The sequence below is a fragment of the Ammospiza nelsoni genome, chromosome 6, assembly GCF_027579445.1.
Source record: "Ammospiza nelsoni isolate bAmmNel1 chromosome 6, bAmmNel1.pri, whole genome shotgun sequence".
Lineage (NCBI taxonomy): Eukaryota > Metazoa > Chordata > Aves > Passeriformes > Passerellidae > Ammospiza > Ammospiza nelsoni.
In genome coordinates this window covers 58,861,827-58,882,263 of record NC_080638.1, presented here as the reverse complement: position 1 = coordinate 58,882,263, position 20,437 = coordinate 58,861,827, and the positions used below count along the sequence as shown (strand labels likewise).

The window sequence follows — 20,437 nt, the reverse complement described above, 5'->3', positions numbered from 1 at the left end:
ATTGTGCCATCCCCAGCCTGAGCACTGAGCATTTCCTTGCTGCATTGCCAGGGAAATTGGGGGTGTGTTGATGAGAAGAGGTGCTGCTTCTTGGCAGAGCTCTTCCCAATAAGCTGGGAATACAAGAGGCTGAATTTGTTTTTCTTGACAGATGCTTTGCTGTGGCAGTGTCTTACTCAGCCCATGGTGTGTGGGAACCTGTGTGGGAGAGCAGCATGGTAAACAACCTCCTTTTTAAGGCTGTGGAAATTAGAGGCCTCATTGGCAAGCTGCCACATGGAAATCTCCAAAGTTCCTGTGTCAGCTGTGGGATCTGAGCTCAGTTGGTTGCTGGACCACTTGGGCTCCTCAGCTGTGGGGTGAGCAGTCCACCAGGAGAATCCAGGTGTAGCAGGGTGGTGATTCAGGGGTTGATCATCCTGCCCAGCCAGCCCAGGGCCAGTGCAGCTCCAGGGGAGAAGCTGAGGCCTCTCATGACAGCACTCAGAGGCCCCAGTGGCAGAAGAAGGGGAATGTTTAACTTGTCCTGTTGAATTAGCTTTCCCAGGTACTTTTCTCCTGACTAGATTCCAATTGTGCTTTGGGATCCAGTTTGCTTTCTCGTGGAGAAAAGTGCAGTGCCCTTGGTGAGGAAGGTTTGAGATTTCACCCTAGAGATGGCTGCTTGTTGGGTAACATGTTACTTATTTGTGGAGATGCTGCAAAACTTTGGGACCCTCTGGACACAAGCTGCTTCATATTCCCATCTCAACTGGCTTTCTGTTCATCCTGGTTGCTTTGTGTTTTTTGTCTTTGTGTTCCAAAAAGAGTGTTTTCCCGCTCCTCCTTCTTTTGAGGTTGATTTTAAACCCGTGTCTCTAGCAAACTACACTGCCTGGACATAAAAATGTGAGTTTTCAGCAGATTTAGTTGATTGTCAGACATTGTGTGAACATCTTTATTTCAATACCAAAACATCCAGCTTCTGAAGCTGCCCCAAAAGGGGGATCTCCCCAGAGCATCCACTTTAAAAACAGCTTTAAAGTGCACTTGGTTAAAAATAGGTTTGACTTGGCTCTGGTGCTTCCCTGTGTGGGCAGGGCCTCCCAGGAGGGAGTTGTGATCCCTGCTGTGGAATCACCCACAGCCTGTGAGCTGCTGGTGCCTGTGGCAGCAGGAGCAGGGGGGTTCAGGGTCTCCCTGCCACCAATTCTGCTTTTCTGGAGGATTTTGCACAAGTGATGGGAGCTCTAACTTCTAAATGCTGTCACTCTGTTCCTGCTACTTCTGCAGCCAGCGTGGTTTGAGCTCTTCTAAATTTATCAGAGGGTTTCTGGCACATGAATTAATCATGGCAAAGATCAAAGTTGCTCTGTTAGTTTTTTCCTAGTTTTAATGAATAATGTATTAAAATGTTTTCCTTCCCTAGTAAATCTCATCTCAACGTTTTTCTCTGGAGTTTAGTAAGTGGGAAGAACCAACAGGAGGTTTTACAAAGGAAATTTGCTTGCCTAAACCCAAGGAAAGAGTAATGATTGTAATTGTGAGGGGAGGAGGGAGAGGAATCAGTTTAAGGCTCTAATGAGCCATGCAGTGAGAAGTGTTTTGGGTTTTATTGGGTTTTTTTTTGCCTGTTCTTATGCAGGTCAGTGTGACAGGAGTGGGTTATGGAACAGTTGGAATGCAGGCAGGTCTGAGATGGCAGGGAAGGGGCTCCCTTGTGAGGAGGGAACAGGGGGGCTGGGGTGACTTTTAGATTCTGCTTCTGCTTCAGCCAGAGGGAAGCACCTGTCTGGGATACAACCAGACTAATTTATTTTGCTTTTTGAAACTGTGTCTTGCTGGGTAAGGGACAGATACAAGGTGGCATTCTGGTCTCAGTGCCAGTCTGGGGCTCTGACTGCCTCTGTTCAGTGCTCAGGTTCCTCTTGTCTCCCTCAAATCCCTCTTCTGAATTCTAAATAAAATCCTTTTCTCCTGGAGTCTCCTCTCTATGCAAGCTGAGATGGTTGTTTGCCATCATTGCCCAAGCCTGGTTTCTCTGGCAAACAAATACATCCTGAGGTTTTGTAAATGAATGCAAAAACTTGCAGAGATGGAATGGTAAGGTTACTCACTATAGAAATGAGTGGAAAGGCTTTTCCATTGACAATTTTCAGCCTTGTGCAACATACTGTGGTGCCTTGCTTCCAAGCTGTCAACATCTGCAAGCAAATGTCTAAAACCAACTTTTCTTAGAGGAAAAAAAACCTTTTCCAAGAAAACTCATGTAATAGCAAATGTGGAAAAGCTGCTCTGTGCATGTCTGAAAGCCTGTGTGGCAGTTGGGATTAAAACTTTATGCAAAATAACATGTATGGTGTTCATAACTGGTTGGGAGACTTGAAGAGGCAGAAAAACACTTGTTTTAGAGGTTCTCGAGCTGCCTTCTTCCTGCTCTCATGTTCTCACAGAAGGTATGCAAGCAGATTAAAAGCAGCTATTCCTGCCTCAGCCCCAGCTCTGGGCTGCACCCTTGGCTTTGCAGTCATCTCCTCTCCTGAGGATGAGGACGCTCCCAGCAGCCACACACTGGGAGAGCTGCAGGGCTGTCCTGCTCTCCCTGTGCTGCCACAGCCAAGTCCAAGAGGCTGAAGAAAACTGAGCCCCCCAAAAGTTTCTCTTCTGTCGTAGCTACTGGTACCACCAGAGCTTTGGCATCCTCGTGTAATTCTAGAAATAAGCCTCTGGTGTGCTTTTTGGCATGCTCACCAATATTGTGTGAACCTCACTGATCCTGTTCTCACTGCTGCCACACTGAAACATCATCCTTCAGTCCTCAAATGCTGTTATCACTGAGAGCTGAGGCAAATTTATGTCCTGGATCTGGCAAGAAAACAAGGAAGATGGATCTGCCCTGCTTCAGCACTTGGACAAGAAACAGAGGTCCTGCCTCCAGTGCACAGTTCTGTGTGATTTGATGCAGGGATGATTGCATGTTTGCATTTCCAAGACTGCTAATAGTGTTGTTTCTTACTCCTGAGTGGGGAAAACTATTTTTGGATGCATTGTTCCTTCTTTCAGACAATATTGACAGGTTGGCATCTCAAAAGATGAGCTGCCCTTAACATGGCTTTTCTGTGAAGTCCTGGAAGTCAGCAAAGTGCTGCCAGCCCTAGCTGGCTCTTTCTCTGATCTTCACACAAAACTTTATCCAGTTTCTGAGGGCAAAAGAGCAGCTGGATCAAACACAGGTCCCTATGTTTGATGTGCCACATGTTTGCTTTGCAAGGAGCCTCTCCTGGGGCTGGAACCAGAGTGCAGAGACTGGATTGTGCACAGAATGGTAAGAGCAGCAGAAGGATCCACTGCTGCTGGGAGAGAAACCCCATGTGGTCACCTCTTTGTGGAGGTGGCTGTTTTCCACCTGGCTGATTTGTGTATCCAACTTAACTTTTGAGGAGAACCGAAGAAAAGCTTTGTAATTAAAAAAAAAAAAAAAAAAAGCCTTTCACTCTGCAGCACTAATGTTAGGGAAACAGAATAGGATGTTTAAATCCTTTTCTCTTTTCAGGGTCAGGCTTCTTCAATTGTCTGTTTGTGTTTACAGCATTTTAATTAGCAAAGCTTCTTGTGGTTTTGACCATCCACAGGTTCATGGTGATAAAACTCCTGCTTAATAGATGCAAAACCTTAGTAAGGGATTTTTGTCATAACTTGCATGTTTTCCAGCCAGAAAAATAAACACATTGTTTTAGCCTCAGTTTATATTCAGTAGATGTGAGGAAGCCCACTGTTAGGTAAATATTGAGAGAACACCTACATACTGATGGCTGGAGGGTGTAGGGGGGTGAATTAATTTCCTTGATCTGATTTATGTATTCTTTTCCTAAAACACCCACTACTACTCACTGGTAGGGCATGAGCTAGATGAGCATTTAGCATGAACTGGGATTGTTTTTCAGTGCTGGGGTGCTTGTAAGAAGTGAGGAATCTCTTAATCTCCTATCTTGATTTTTATACTCCAGTAAAATCAGTGGTTGGTCTTTGCTCTGTGCTTGTGTGTGACTCTGTGCAAGGGGAGCTTGCCAGTACTCCTAGGGGAGGAAAACGTGGATATTGCTTCTGGTACTGATAAAAAAAGGCTTAATTAAGTTTTTGCCTATTAATATTGTTGATTTAAGGCTTTCACATTATTTTTTAAAATATCTGTATTTCTTCCAAATTAAAATGCCATGGTGTGTATGGGAGGGTAGCACTAGGAGCTGTCATGTGTGAGGAGGTACCTGGCTGACCTTTGCTGTGCTGCTGTTACAGCAGTGGTGGTAGCACTGCAGTGAGATTTACTTCCAGCAGATGAGACCTTGAGTCAAACATTTCTAAACACACCACTTCATCCTGCAGCCCTTCCTCTTGTTTTCCTGCTGTAGTTATATTATACCCCACTGTAAGGATTTGCCTGACATAACCCCCTGGAATAGAAACTGGGCAGGGGGAAAGGAGGGATCTCTGCCCAGGAAGCTCAGGGGGCAGGTGGGGTGGGGATGGAGGCTGCTGGTGCTTGCCTTTGTCCTCAGATGACTTGGTGGGTTATTTATTCTCCTCTCCCGCTGCATGTATAATTTCCACTGCCATAAACACATGTTTAGTGTGAGTGCAGAGGAGGAAAGGGGAAGAGGCTTTTTAGTGTTGAACTTTGTAGTTAAGGTTTGCAGATAGGCAGGCACAGTGGATACCCCATAGTTACAGATGTCCCAGTTGAACCACAGATGTGGAACCTCCCTTCACTGAGCAATTACTTGTCTGCTTTTATAGCAGTATTTGGACATTTGAACTGTTCATGGTGGTTGTTGCTTTACCAGAGGTTAGAGGCTTTTAAAAGTCTGGGTTTTTTTAATTGTCTAGAATGGCTTTGTTTTGTAAAACAATCTCTGTGTCCAGAAGGAAAATATGTATCCTATAGGAAACTGGCCAGAATGCAAAACATGAGCTGGGAAAACATCTCTGTGTAGGGGGATACAGTATGGGTGAATGAAGGTGGTACAGAATGTAATATTATCCCCCAACGAGTTACAGCTGGACCAATTGCTAAAGATTAGGAGCAGGCCTGATGGTAACAGGCCACACCTGTAGCCAATAAGGACAGCATTATAAAGGAGTGGATTGGTGGGATCTGGAGTCAGATGGCTGCTGCAAGGACCAGGAACAGTCAGTGCTTAGAGGAGCTGCCTACGAGAAACATCGAGGAGGTGTGAAACTCTGGTGATATGGAACCCTTGCACCATAATGATAATAGAACTCTTGATATATAAGACAACATCTCTATATCCTCTGACACCAAAGGTGGGAGGCATGAGGGGCTCCGTGTCACAGAATCATAAACTGGTTTGAGTTGGAAGAGACCTTAAAGATCACCTCATTCCAACCCTCTTCTATGGGCAGGGACACTTTGCACTAGAGCAGGTTGCTGCAAACCCCATCCAGCCTGGCCTGGAGCACTGCCAGGGATGGGGCAGCCACAGCTTCTCTGGGCAACCTGTGCCAGGGCATCACCACACTCACAGGGAAGAATTTCTTCTTAATAACTCATCTAAATCTATTCTCTTTCAGTTTGGATCTGTTCCCCCTTGTCTAGCACTATGTACCCTTGCAAACACTCTCTTCAGATTCCTGGTGGGCTCCCTTCAGGTACTGAGAGGCTGCATTAAGGTCATCCCAGAGCCTCCTCTTCTCCAGGCTGAGCAATCCAAATTCTCTTAGCCTTTCCATTAGCAGGCTCCAGTGCTGTATTGATGGATGATTTCTGCCCACAGCCTCTCACCCAGTGGCACTGGGACCTGCTGAACAGATGTGCTGGTGTGAGCTGAGGAACTGCCATCCTGCTGGTTGGGAGGAAGGAGGTTTTGGTAGCCATATGTTTCACCATTTCAAAATCACTTGCAGCTTGTTGGAGGGATGAACTTGCCAGCTCCATGGTGTGGTATGTGGGATGCATGAGCACCCAAGCCCTGAGACAGAGGGGTTTATTCTGTGGGATGTGGTTGTATATGTAGATCCACTAAATCATGTGGCAGATGGTCTCCTGCAGCTACACCTGGGTTCAGGGTATGGCTGAGGTTGTGCTAGGCTCTCCCTCTCCTTTTCACTTGAGCCAGCAGCAGAAAATGGGAAGAAGAGTGCCCAAAAGAGTTGATGGCATGTGGAAAGTAATCCAGGCCTTCCTAAAGCCTGCTTAGTAATGCTCAGCTTTGTTATATTGTAAATTGAGGTGAACATAAGCATGGGTGTGAGGATCACCTGAAAGATGTGCAGTATCAGCAGAACATTAGCAGGGTCTGACAGCCAAGTAGTGGGAGAGAGTGTGAAATTTGAGGAGTGTTTTAAATATGAGTTAGCTTTTAGCAAAGAAAAAACCCCAACTTGTGGCATGTGCATTAATGGCAAGCAGGTCTGCAAGATGGAACTGTTGTGCTGTGGGGTTTGGGTGTCTGGAGAACGAGGGATGGAACCAGGTACAGCTCTAGGGAGAAGACTTCAGGCTGGCCCTGGATGTGGTCCACCAGTGCAGGCAGCATGGAGACTCCCTTTGTATCCCAGGAAAAAGCAAATGCCTGTAATTTTTTGGGCTTTGTGAACTGTTTCAAAATTGCAGTCTGTGTGAAGCTGGGCAAACCACAGGGATGCACAGCAGCGTCCCATGGGTGGCTTTGCAGGCTGTCATCAACTGTCTTCTATTCCTGGTGCCAAGGATTGGTTTCCTCTTGCCATGTGTGGTCTGTACTGCATGGGAGAGCTCCAGGGAGGTGATTACCCCGTGCTGCTTCTTGGTGGGAACCATAAAATACCCAGAAACTGTAGGAGCTAAATTGGGTACTCTTTTAAACCCTGCTAAACAGGGGCTTAAAGGGCATTAGCTGTTGGACTTCTAATGGAGCAGGCTGGTAACTGGATTGCTTCTTTAGGTGATTTACTCAGGTGCTCACCACCCACTCAAGCCCTGTGCTTCCCTTTCCATGCCTCAGAAGTTCTCCTCTGCATGCTGAACACCCATACAGGACACTTTGCCAGTTGAGGTGTTTGGCCCTGATCCAGGAAAAACAATTATGTGTTTGCCTAAACCTAGATCAAAGTGATGATCTCTTCAATTTGAAGTTGGGCACATTCTGTAATACTATAAGGATTTTTTTTTTTTTATTCTCACATGAAGTTGCAGGAGGCTCAGGCTCAGCAAAGCAGAGTCTCTTCATCTTTCTTTTAGAGAACCTCTTGGTTGACCTCTTGAGGTTCTTCTTGGGCTTGTTTCCTGTGGTAGATAACAAGGCAGCTGAACTTGTGCAATGATGGTTGAATGTTTGAGAGGAATATTAAACCTCCACAAATCAGATCTCACTTCTGGAGATCAAAATGACATCTCGTGTGTGGGAAAGAGGCAAATTATCTCCCAGCTGCAGAGTTCCTCCAGCTTGCTGTCATGTGTTTCTAGTTGCCCACTGACAGAGGCTGCTGAGCTAGATGGACCAATGTTCTGATCCAGTCTGGTAATTCCTGTGGTCCCCTGAGTCCTGTTGACCTCAGAGGGAATTCAACACATGTTTAAGCACTTCCCTACAAAGGCAGGCACTTCTGAGCCAGTCTGTGCCCAGCTGCTTGGAGGTCTGCACTGGAGAAAGCAGGTTTCTGTTAAATGTGTGCATCAGCCTTACCACATCCTTTTTCTTGGTGTGTTGAAATGGGAAAATCCTAATTTGTAGCATGCACTTCCATTTAAAAAATAAATGCAAGCTGTCCTAAACCATGCTCTGTGTCACAGTGATGCCATTGGGTAGGAGGTTTCAATCAGTGCCTGTGGAAGGGACATGTGCACAAATGGCTGGGAGAGCTCAGCAGAAAACCCATGGGCTTTATGGCTGGCTTTGCTTCCAAACCTGTAGCAAGAGTACCAAGAGGAATACATCCTGTGGCTCACAGCCCCTTGAAGTGGCTGGGCTCAGTACTGACAGGATGGTTTCCCTAATCTTGACTCCTACAAAAAGGACCAGGAAATATGCCTGTGATGTGGGATTCCTGCATTTCAGGCCTTGATCAGGTTGACAGCTTTTCCTCTATTTCCAGCACCCCCCTCTCCCCAGTGGTTAATCAGCAAAGCCAGTTGAAAGCAGGGAATTGCTCTGCCCCCTTTTTGTGGCAAGATAAGTGGGAGGGTGACAGCTGTGTTTGGGTCCTGCTGCTAATCCCCTGCTCTGGGAGTTCACAGACCTGTCCCTTCCTGTGGAATTATATCCATGCAGAGGGTTTGGCAGGAGCTGGCTTTGCTCTTGCATCCAGTCCACGCTCAAAACAAGAGTCCTGAACACAGAACATTGTTGTACAGTCACTTCTGGCAGGCTCTGGTCTGTTCTCCCCCGCAAAAATGCCCTTGTTTTCAGAGCCTTTGCAAATGAACTAACTTGAAAACTGCAAATTTCATTTCTTTCTTCTGAGGCAAGTGTGCCTCAGATGAAGCTTTGATCTGGGAAGCTCAGCTGAGTCTGCCCAGGTCTGTGTGAGGATCCCAGAGGCCAGCTGGCTGGGATATGCAGTTTGGACAGCTGCTCCCAAAATGGGAATGGCTGTCTTGGTCTAGAGCTCAGTTCATGCCCTTTGAGAGACACTTGTTTTGTGTAAATTGAGCTTTGCTAGGAAATTGTTACGTGGCTGAACTAAACTCAGTAAAAAGATTAGATTATGTTGATAGATAATTAAATTGTGATATTAGATTGTGCCAGAGGAGTTTGGACTGGACACAAGGAAGCATTTTTTTGATAAGAGGTGATTCAGACATGGAAAAAGGCTTTATAGACAGGTGGTGAGTGCCTGTCATATTTAAGAAGTGTTTGAGTAATGCTAATAAAATACATAAATTTTTGGTTCATTCTGATGTTGTCATACAGTTAGACTGGATTATTATTGTAAGTCCCTTTTAACTGAAATAGTCTACTCTGTTCTAAAATTAAATTACATTTTGGGACAATTCAGATCTGAATGCCAGCAGTTCCTAGATCCCTGCTTTCTAGAACTATGAAATGTTACCTAACCTTTGGAAAATGAATCCTTTAAAGGAAGCTGTGTGGCACATATCAAACAACTAGCCATCATTGAGAAAGTAGCCTGTTTTTTTTGGCTTTTTTTTTTTTTTTTTACTAGCACAGGGAGTATTGGAAGTATGTAAAAATGCTGCAAATAGTGATAAAGAAATGTAGCATGAGAATTCCAAAGGTGGATGAACACTGATCTCAAAGAAAGACACTGCTTCCACTCAACAAGTGTGGTGGTGGTCAGTTGGTTATGTCTAGTCCTGTTTTCAGGAGTTATTGCCCAAAAAGCTGTGAGTTATGACAACTCATTAGCCTTGAGCTTCTGGAATTACATCTTGTGTGTTAATAGGTTACTGGCCTGCCTCAACATGGGAGAGGAGTGAGGGGAAAATAGGAAAAGGCACGTATTTCTAGATGAAAAATAAAATTTTGAGCTAAAAGGGACATTGCAATTAAGTTCTGTACCTGCTCCAGATGCCATCCTTGTTCTAGACCACAGTCCCCTGACTTCTAAACTAGGGATGTAATTGTGGCTTGTGAAAGCAGTTTATCATAGAATCATAGAATGGTTTGTGTTGGAAGGGACCTTTAATATAATCTAGTTCCAACCCTCTGCCATCATCCCACCTTCCACTAGACTATGTTTCTCCAAGCCCATCCAGCCTGGCCCGGAACATTTCCAGGGATGGAGCAGCCACAGCTCCTGTGGGCAACATCTGCCAGGGCCTCACCTCCCTCACAGTCATTAATTTCTTCAAAACATCCAATCTAGACCTGCTGTCTTTCTTTGTGAAGGCATTCCCCCTTGTCCTGTCACTCCATGGTCCTGTCAAAAGTCCCTCTCCAGCTCTCTTGTAGCCCCCTTCAGGCACTGGAAGGAGCTCTAAGGTCTCTCCAGAGCCATCTCTTCTCCAGGCTGAACAGTCCCAGCTCTTCCAGCCTGGCTTCACAGCAGAGGGGCTCCAGCCCTGGCATCATCTCCATGGCCACCTCTGGGCCCACATCCTCCTTAGCTTGAGGGCCCAAACTGAATGCTCTAGCAAAACCAGAAGCAAGAAGTGTGTGTGATGCCCTCAATGTTTTGTTGTCCTCTTTTCTCCTCCTCCCCCTGCACAGGGACCCTGCAGAGGGACCGGATCTTCAAGAACCTGACTCGGAAGCGGCAGCGGGCGATGCGCAGGCGGGTGCACCAGGTCAACGGGCACAAGTTCATGGCCACCTACCTGAGACAGCCCACCTACTGCTCTCACTGCAGAGAGTTCATCTGGTAAGAGCAGCCCAAACACCCTGGCACAGGGCTGCCCAGTCCTTTGTGTTCTGGGGACAAGGCGCCCCCAGTCCTGAACGTCACTTAGGACTTTACCCAGGGCCTCTGATGTGATCCCTTTGGCCATCAGGTTTGGGAGGGTACATTAATGCTGCTGAGAGGCCAGAGGTGATGTCTATCTTAGATGCTGGAAACAAACTGGCTTTGTGTGGGAATGTGGCAGTGTCCGTCCCTTGTAACCACAGATTATTCCCCTCATTTCAAGGGAAAAAATGTATGAAGCAACCTGAAGAAAGACCCAACTCACTGGAGTGGAGAGTTGAGATTGCACTGAGGAAAAAAGCCAGTTGCTTGAAAGTTTAGAGAAAATTCCTGAGAACAGAAAAGCCATCAGAGAGGTGTGAAGTGATGCACGTGGAGGAGTAGGCAGAGCAAGGAGAAAAACGTAGATATGCCTCAAAAGAACATGGAGTGGGAGAAATAATAACAGGGTGTGGGCTGCTGGGATCAGTGTAATATGTGTGGTGTGTGTTGTAATGAAGTGAGGTATCTGAGAAATGAGAGTGAGGGGGAATATGAGGAATACAGGCATGTTGCCAGCCTGCCCTGTGAGCCATGCCTGTGCAGTGCTTTCCTGTGCTCTCACACCCCTGTGCTGAATTGCACCACTGTTGCTGGGCAGCTCTGCCATGGGATCTGATAATTTGGGATCCTCCTGCATTTCTGGGGCTCTGCCCTCTGTAAACAATCTGCAAGATGACCATCCTTCCCACTGAATTGTGTCCATCTTTTCTCTTGGCCAGGGGCGTGTTTGGGAAGCAGGGATACCAGTGCCAAGGTAAGGTGCTCTGCTCCTGCGTGGTGTATGTGTGGGATGTGCTGCTTTGGGAGTGCTTTCCCATGCTGCTGTGAGCTGCTCTGGAGTCTCTCTCTCTCCTCTTCCTCCCCAGGCAGCCAGACCTGTGCTTTTGAGCCCCTGTCTGTTTGCCACTGACATTCCTGCAAACACCTGCTTGTCTGGTTGCTGTTCCATCCTGTGCAGGACCACTCAGTTGCTACATGCAACACCCAGCTGGGCTTGAGGCACCCAGGGTCCCTTCAGGACAGTGCCCAGCTGGTATTGGGACACGAAGTACCCTGCTGGAATGGCCACCCTCCTTTCTCTCCCTTCAACAAATTAAAATTTGGGAGTTTGCACTTTGTGGGCTGGCAGAGCATTTCTGCCTGAATGCATGGTTTGGTTCACTGGGTGTGGAGATGTGTGTGGTGCTTGTTTGCATTTAATTATTGTTCTGCCTTTCCCTTTATTTTGCCTTTCCCTTTTTCCCAGGACTGCCTGCTTCATGGGCATTCAGTATAGCCTAACACACTCTGTTCCTGGCCAGTATAATAGGGCACTGGTGTCCTGTGAAAGGAATGTATGTAAATGTAAACAAAATGGATATTGCTGTGTGAAATAATCTTCACTGGATTATTATAATATATATTATTATTAATTATTTCAACAGCATTTTTAAAATATTTTAGAAGCTACAAAGTTGTTTCTGTGTCCGTCACCCATATTTTATATAGGCAACTGTTTTCTAGACTGTGTGAATAATCCAGTGCAGAATTTTTGTTGCAGTGGGTTGAAGATACATCTCCAGATCTGTTGTAAATTCCAAGCCACCAATTATTTTTCACATCTGTACTGTGTGCTGATGATGCAGCTGAGCCTTAAGGAGCCCAGCTGGTGGATTGATGTGTTCTGAGTCTTCCAAGGGCTCTTTTCAGTGTTCCTCTTTTATTTCAGTGTGCACCTGTGTTGTACACAAGCGCTGCCATCACCTCATTGTCACAGCTTGCACTTGCCAAAACAATGCCAGCAAGAACGATGTCAAGGTAAAGTCCTGTTGGTTATTTTGGGTCATCACACTTTGTCTGGGTTGCTGGGGTTGGCCTATAAGAGAATTTACTTTATGTTATCTTTATTCATGGGTTTAAAAGTGGGAAAGAGTGACAGGGACCTGCTTAAAAACCATGCAATGTCATCCTGTTGTTCTGTCAATGCCATTAACTGCTTGGACTAGCACATGGTTTAAGAAGTCAGGATATCTTCACTGGAAGACATCAATAAGTAGCAAATACAGTGTTTTCCTTGGTAATTTTCTTGCATGGTTAACTGTGGTGCAGTCAAAATCTGGTGTCCAGTTCTTAATGTGGATTTCTCTGGCCAACCACTGGTCTTTGTTTTGCCTCTTCTTTCTTTTCTGATTGCCTGAAGGGCTCATTTAGTTGTTGCTCCACACCTTTGCTCTGTGAAATCCATAATAATAAAGAACCCTTGCATAACTTGTGTTTCTGAAGGTTTTCCTTCTTGCTGGTTTTGGCTGTGTTGGATGGGAGTAACATCCCCACCTAACACTGCCCTGTGCATCACGTGTCTCATTTCTGCAACTGGAAATGGTTCAAGAACTGAGGAAAAATCAAATCAAATCTGTTTATTCACGAGGCAGCTCTGTGTTTTGTGCAATGCAATTGCCTTTGTTATTTCTTGCCTCTAAACTGCTGAGCTGAACTCCTTAAAATGACCCCTTGACAAGCCAGATGAAAATGAGTTAAGAAGCCTAAGGGTAGAGTGCAAGTTAAATAGTGAATGTCCTCACCCCTCTCTTGGGATTATGAAGGTTTTATGACACATTTAAACTACTTTAAAAGAAGCCAGAAGTGGGGAGGCACCACTCACCTTGAACTTCTTGTTCCAGTCACACCCCTGACTTTTCTTTAATAGAGTTGTGGGCTCCGCCTCAGCTTTCCAGGATCTGCATGTTGAGAAACAAAGTCAAAAGTGATGAATATGCTAAATGTGGACTGCTTTCTTCAGCCATTGAAACATTTTTTTAAAAGGTGCCCTTGAGATCTGAATGATTCATAATTGGAAAAGAACAGGGTTAAAAAGGGGATTGAGTGCAAGTGATAAAGTGAAATGTGTGCCTGAAAGGCTGTTAGTTACAAGGAGGGCAAAAAGGGGAATGAGAATTTTAGGAGGAGCTGTGAAAGCAGTTCTGTATTAAAATTAATAAAATCAACAGTTTGACCTAAAGTTACATGTTTTTGCATATAGTATGCAAGTCAATAATTTTGAAACTGTGTGATTAAAAAAATGCTGTAACTCACACTGCAGTGGGATTGGTTTGTTTTGAGGTATTACAATTCTAGCTTGTCTTTAGGAATTTAGAATTGGCTAGGGAGCCCTTATTTAAAATCTGCTTTGCCAGGTAGTCTGGCCTGGCCAGCAAGGAAGGCAGGGCTGGCTCACAGCAGGTGGGGCTGTTAATTCAGTATTCACTTGCTGTAAACCTCAGTGAGGTGATGGACTGGGACATTTTCTGACTGAAATTATTTTCTTAGATTTGCACTCAAATGCCTATATTGAAATGCACACCAGCTTATAAATATGTGTTTGAATTTTAAACCTGTTCTTTCCTTTTGGTGCTGCAGGTGGCTGAACAGAGGTTTGGGATCAACATTCCTCATAAGTTTGGCATCCATAACTACAAAGTCCCAACGTTCTGTGACCACTGTGGCTCCTTGCTCTGGGGGATCCTGCGACAGGGTCTGCAGTGTAAAAGTAAGCAGCTTCTCTCTGTTGCCTCTTCACAAAATACATTTATTTTTAGACTCCTGATGCACTGTGTGGGCTTGGTTTGTGCAACCTTCAGGAGAAAGCTGAGTGATGAATATTTATCTTTGTAAAAGTTAGAAAAAAGGTTGATCTCCTTTTTCATCTCTGCCTGCCAGAAGGACTCTGCTTTGCACTTTGTTTCACTTGCATTGTTAAAAGTATTCTGCTTCCTGCATTCCTATTTTCCCTTTACCTGAGGGTTTTTCCTCAGCTAATGAGACAAGGCAGTGAAAAGGCATCTGAGGGGAAAAAAAGGTCATTGCTTTAGGCTGACTACCCTGCCTATTAATTGATGACTGAGCATGTTCTGGTGTTAAGTTTTTGTTTCGGTGATCCAGACTGTAAAATCTTTGCCTTCATCTCCCACAAGAGGGTGTGTGTGTGTCCATGAGTTAGAGCAAGAATGTTTTTTGTTTCCCACTGAACACTGCCTTTAAAATTAGATGCAGGAAAATGCAGGGGATGTTTGTTGCAAATTCTGTGGCATTATAAATATTAATTGTACTTACAGACATAGCTGCAATGGTAGTTATGCACCTCAAAAATATGTGCTTATGAAAAGCTGTAGGCAATAATGGCATCCTGCTTGGAGAGTTTGGGGTCTGTTCCTGGTTTTCAAGAGTTTATTCTCTTGTAAGAGTCCTAATTTTGCTTCTATTTAGATCAGTGGCAAAAATCCCTCTAGTGAATCTGGAAGGGTAGGCCCAGATGGGTGTATTTCCTGAAGCAGAATTAGTAAATTGCTTCTCAGCAGCAAACCCCTCCAAGTTATTTTAATTGTTCCTTTGCTCTTACTTTCCATTGCCCCTGTCAGTCTGTAAAATGAACGTCCACATCCGATGCCAAGCAAACGTTGCTCCAAACTGTGGGGTGAACTCAGCAGAGCTTGCCAAAACCTTGGCCTGCATGGGTCTGCAGCCAGGAAGCATTTCCCCAAATTCAGTGAGTATTTCTTTTTTTCCTTCTCTATTTAAAGCATTTGTAACTGAATCTTTTATGGGTGTAGGAGGGGGCAGAGGCTTTCCATAGGACAGGTAATGCTGGGTGGGGGGCTGCAGGAGTAGATCTGTGGCTTGTTGCAAAGCCCTCACCTGGAAAATGGATATCTGACATCCAGGTTTTATTCTGTAGGTGTTGCTTTCCAATGTGCTTGTGTTTCACAGTGCTGTGACTCTTCAACACTTTCATCTGCTTATCACAAATGACAGGAGAATAAGGCCCCATGACTAATTACTGATCAATATGATTCATGCCATGCATTTTATTTTTTTTTTACTGCAAGTGCAAATGCTATCTGCATGCATGGCTTGTGATAGAGCAAAAGAGCTCAAGAAGAAGCTTAGTTCCTTCCCCAGCTTTGTTACTTCTTCTGTGTGATTTTTGAGGATACCATTTCACTCTTCACTACATCCCTGGCCAAAAATCTGTAGTGCCTGTCAACACAAAAAAAAAAAAAAAAACAACAAAAAAAAACAACAAAAAAAAAAAAAAAAAACAACAAAAAAAAAAAACAAAAAAAAAAAACAAAAAAAACCCAATTAAACCCAAACCATAATTTCCAGATGTGGTAAATCTTTGGATACAATTGGCCAGCTATGTTGATAAACCACATCAGGCTGTATCAGCCTAGCAGACTCATTGGGCTGTGCTGCCTCTTTTGATTTCAGTTGGTTTGTAGCAAACTCTTATCCTGCTCTTCCCCCTGTAGCAGTTTGGGGGACAGTTATCCTGGGAGTTACAGGGAAATCCCATATTCCCTTCTCCATTCTGCAAAAATCACTTGTTAACACTTGTTTGCATCATCTGCACATCAAAAGGAGATGAAAACAACAACAACAAAATCCGTGCTTGGTGTTTAATGATCTCTTCTTGTTATTCATGACATAAAGGATCTAGGAAAATGCTCAGACTGTGCTGTAAGGACAACCCTGAATGGCTTTAAGCTGAATGAGGGTGGGTTTAGATAATAAATTAGGAAGAAATTCTTTGCTGTGAGCCTGGTCAGGCCCTGCCACAGGTTGCCCAGAGCAGCTGTGGGTGCCCAGTCCCTGGAAGTGTTCACAATCAGGTTGGATGGGGTTCTGAGCACCCTGGTCTGGTGGAAGGTGTCCCTGCCCATGGCAGAGATTTGGAACGAAATGATCTTGAAGGTCCCTTCCAACACAAACCTCTCTGTGTTTCTGTGACTGCCCTTGGTTCTTTGCCCATGGTGATGAGTCTCCTGTGCAGAAGGAACTTTGCTGTACACCAAAGTAGTCACAAGATGGAGCTCACGAAGTCCCTGTGACTTTGTGCAGACCAATAAACTGAACAGAAGTGCTCGTTTGTATGCACATGCATACCTGGAGAGCTGTGAGCAGAGGGCACTGGAGGTTGGCTTGATCTTTCTGACTTCAAAATTAAGAGCTCTGGAAATGTGAGCTGATACTGGTACAACTCCTGAATATGCAGCAGCTCACTGCTGGCATGGGAATGAACAGCTTTCCATCAAATTTGGAGTGGTGGAGCAAGCCAGCAGCCCAAATGTGGAAAAGAGACAGGTTTTGAAGTTGGGGTCCCACTGAGCTGGGCTTTGAGTGAGAGTCTTAAAATCAAGTAGAAACATAAGAAATTCAGATGAGATCTGCTAGGGTTCTAAATCTCCACAGCCCTTTGACTATTGCAGAAATTATGCAGTCCTCCTTATTTTGCTGGTGGATAGAAGATTTGGATTTCCCCACTCATTCTCTTTATTTTTTTGTGGGGAGTAAGGATGGAGAGAGTCAACCTTGACTCTTGGGGGTGGTCCTGTGCAGGGCCTGGAGCTGGACTTGATGGGTCCTTCCAAACTCAGCATATTCTGTGATTATCTGGGCTGTGCTGGGCAGTGGGTTTACAGCCCCAAATGCCATGTGAGGAGCTGGTGTTGAGATGTCAGCACAGCCCTGAGCAGTGCTGAGTTTGGCTGGTCACGTGTGGCAGCTGTGTGATTCTACCAACACAACTTTCTGCCTCTGCAGCCATAAAGTGCCCCTGGAAAGGCCCCAGATACCCTGGTTGATGCATTGACTACCTCTGAGCACCTCTGAATCAGAAGTACAATTCCTCTGCAGGCTGACACTTCTTTTCTTTCTTCCACAGAAACTGGTTTCCAGATCTACATTGAAACATCAGGGAAAAGGCAGCCTGAAGGATGGCAACACCATTACTGAAATGTCAGCAAGCAGACTTGGGATCAAAGACTTAACCTTCCTTCGTGTGTTGGGAAAGGGGAGCTTTGGAAAGGTGAGAGTTATTCCTGGGTATTTGGTGAGAAACCACATTCTTTATTTAAGAAGCCCCACGGCAGCTGAAATGATTTCATAACATGGTGCACAGGCTGTCCAGTGGTACTCCAGAGCAAGTACTAAGTGGTACTTGCTTTGTGCAACAAAGTTGGTTACAGAGAGCAGGGAGAAAAGAGAAAGAAAGCTGACAGCAAAGTGAAGAGCTGGATATCACAAAAAATAAGTTAGCACCTGAAGGAATAGCTACATGCCAGGGCCTATACCAGGAGCTGCAAGTGTGTGTTAACACCCGTTTGGACAGCATTTCTTGGAGCATGTAAAGACTTTTTTCCTTTAAAGGCAACAAGGCAGTGGTTTCAAACGTGGTGAGATGGTGGTTTTGTTTCTCTGCTTTGCCAGGAAGATGATGTGAAAGAGCATGTTTGAGTTTTATAACCGAGGAGTGAGGTGGAATGAAAGGCCCTGCTCAGGCAGTTTGTGCTGGCACAGTGGGTGACCTTCAGCCAGGCAGCCCTGTGCCAGACAGGAGCAGTATGTGGGCATGTCTGTCCAGAGCAGCCTGCTGCAGGCATGGTGTGTGTCATTGATTGTACACTGATGCTGACAGGCTGACTCACTTTGGTCCACAAGCCTGGTTGTGAGAAGAGTGACATTTCCAGCCTGGGAAGGTGTGAGAGGCTCTGTGCTGCTCAGACACAGAGGGCTCAGCCCTTGCCATTCACCTTGGTTTTGGTTTTAGGTGATGCTTGCCAAGATAAAAGAGAGTGGGGAGCTGTATGCAGTGAAGGTGCTGAAGAAGGATGTCATTCTCCAGGATGACGACGTTGAGTGCACCATGATTGAGAAACGCATCCTCTCCTTATCCAGGAACCACCCCTTCCTCACCAAGCTCTACTGCTGCTTCCAGACTCCTGTAAGTACAGCCCAGGCAGTGGCCAGCCTTCCTCCTGGCACTGGCTGCCATGAGGAACCTTGCTGTGGATTTGGCCCCTGGCCTGTTACCAATGTCCACCTCAGACCCAGGAGAAACCTCTCTGCTCGAGGATGTGTGGCAATGCTCCTCGCTCAGGGTCACCAAATGTAGAATTTGCAGGCAACCCCAACATGGGAAGAGATGAGAATCTTGACTCCATGTTTCAGAAGGCTGATTTATTATTTTATGATATACATATTACAAGAAAATTATATACTATTATAATTATATACTAAAAACAATAATAAAAAAATAGAAAGGATTTCATCAGAAAGCTAGAAAGGAAAGGAATGATAATAGAATCTTGTTAGAGAATCTTGTTACTGACTAGAGAGTCTGAGACAGCTGGCCTGTGATTGGCCATTAATTAAAAACAACCACATGAGACCAATCAAAGATGCTCCTGTTGCATTCCACAGCAGCAGATAATTGTTGTTTACATTTCATTTCTGAGGCCTGTCAGCTTCTCAGGAGACAAGTCCTAGCAAAAGGATTTTTCATAAAATATATCCGTGACAAGGATGAACAGGGCACTGTGCTGTATTGCACCTCTGACATCTGCTGGGCATTTGGCAAACAAAATCCTGACCTTTTCTGAGCTGCCTAACAAACTGGTGAGGCACAAAGCCTTTCTTTGTGTCTTCCCTAGAAAATCTCTGCCATTGAACATTTCCAAGTGCAAATGTCTGCACACCTGCAGTGTCCTCTGGTTGCTCTGGGATCTCAGGCTCTGCTCTGTTGCTGCCTGAATTTTTAACAAGGATGTATTTGCATTGAGTTTTCTGCAAACTTTAAGATTGGCACTTGGAACTGGAGGTAGCCTCTGGTGTCTGCCAGCCTTTGTAGACTGCTCAGAACTGAACAAAAGCTCCTTTAGGGGTTACTGGAAGGGTCTGCCTGACAGGGGTGGACACTGAGTCAGATCCATGTATGGGGTTTGTATTTCTTCTTGTGTAGGGCAGACAGATGGCAGCATTGCTGTGCCCTGTGTACCTGAATGGAGGACAGGACATGGGCTGAGTGCCTGGCTGGGAGCCTCAGCTGGTGTGTGCTGGTGCTGGGAGCCTCAGCTGGTGTGGGTGGTGGCTGAGATGGAGGCAGTGGCCACAACCAAGCATGGCAAAGTGAATTTGGGAATCCCTCAGCTAAGCTGTTATTAGGACCAAAGCATTTCATGCAGTATAGCTCTTCAAAACTGCCTGGGCTCCTTTCCAGTTGCATTTTGTTCTTTGCTAAAGGGCAGTGAAGCTTGTTTTCCTCTTATAAGAAGCAGGAGAAACTTGCCCTTTTAATTGCAGCTTTGCTCCTCCTACATAAACCCAAAATACCTTAAAAAACCAAAAAAAGAGCAGACAAATGTATTCAGCCACCCACCCATTTCTCTTTTCACTGGGGTGATGCAACAGGCAGCTATGGAGGTGAAGAACTGTGCTCATTTAGGGTGGAGCCTTTGGCTAGACTCATCTGATAGAAGTGAGTGGTTTGTGCTGGGTTTTATTTAATGCACAGCTCACATGGTTCACAGAGCAGCTGTGCTGTATAGCAGAAATGAAACTTAAAGCTCACTGTTGTCAGTAGTAACCAAAGAAACTTTTATTTTGTGATATTCCAACTTGCAATGGCTTTCCTGAAATATCAGGAAAGCCATTACTTACTGAATTTGCTTACTAAATTTGCAGTGTGGATGTGAGAGCAGCAAGTGTGCTCCTGGGCTGTGCAGAGTGCTTCTTGTGAATTCAGAGAGGATTCAAGGTCTGTGTGAGCAACTGTTTGTCACATTCAAAAAACCTGAACAGTCTGCTGTGGGTGCAGGCAGGCTCTTCTGGGCTGCTGGAGTAATTGCAGAGTCTTTTGCAAAGAGGAAGAAAAGGGGAGAACTCAGCCTGTTTAGACTAGCAAATTGAAAGCAAAAAGAGGATCTGATTGATGTCTGCAGATGTCAAGCACTGAGGAGGGAAACAAAGCTGTCAAGATGCTGGTTAAGATTAAATGAGTCTAGACTGGCCATGGGTACAGTTAGACTGGAAATTAAAAGGAGGTTGCTAAGCAGAAGAGCAGTCTGGAACAGGAGTTTCTGGACCAGCTTGTCATCAGAGGAGCAGAGTTAAGAACCCTTCAGCTCTTGGTGCCCTGAACACAGAGCTGGTCACTCCTTGAAAAGGTGCCAAAGCAGTGGTGCTTGTGTAGCAGGACCCTGCTATTTCCAGTCTTTCCTGGGTTCCTCTTTCACTTGAA

At 45.3% G+C, this 20,437-nt stretch overlaps 1 protein-coding gene across 1 annotated transcript in view; it reads left to right on the top strand.

Moving 5' to 3' along the window:
• Positions 1 to 20,437, top strand: part of PRKCH (protein kinase C eta) — a 114,064-nt gene that overhangs the window by 36,544 nt on the left and 57,083 nt on the right. Inside the window, exons 3-9 of the mRNA XM_059473914.1 lie at positions 10,149 to 10,299; positions 11,103 to 11,137; positions 12,092 to 12,180; positions 13,780 to 13,909; positions 14,778 to 14,905; positions 17,084 to 17,227; positions 17,969 to 18,142. Of these exons, the coding sequence (XP_059329897.1) occupies positions 10,149 to 10,299; positions 11,103 to 11,137; positions 12,092 to 12,180; positions 13,780 to 13,909; positions 14,778 to 14,905; positions 17,084 to 17,227; positions 17,969 to 18,142 (851 nt within the window). The remainder of the gene's footprint in view (positions 1 to 10,148; positions 10,300 to 11,102; positions 11,138 to 12,091; positions 12,181 to 13,779; positions 13,910 to 14,777; positions 14,906 to 17,083; positions 17,228 to 17,968; positions 18,143 to 20,437) is intronic.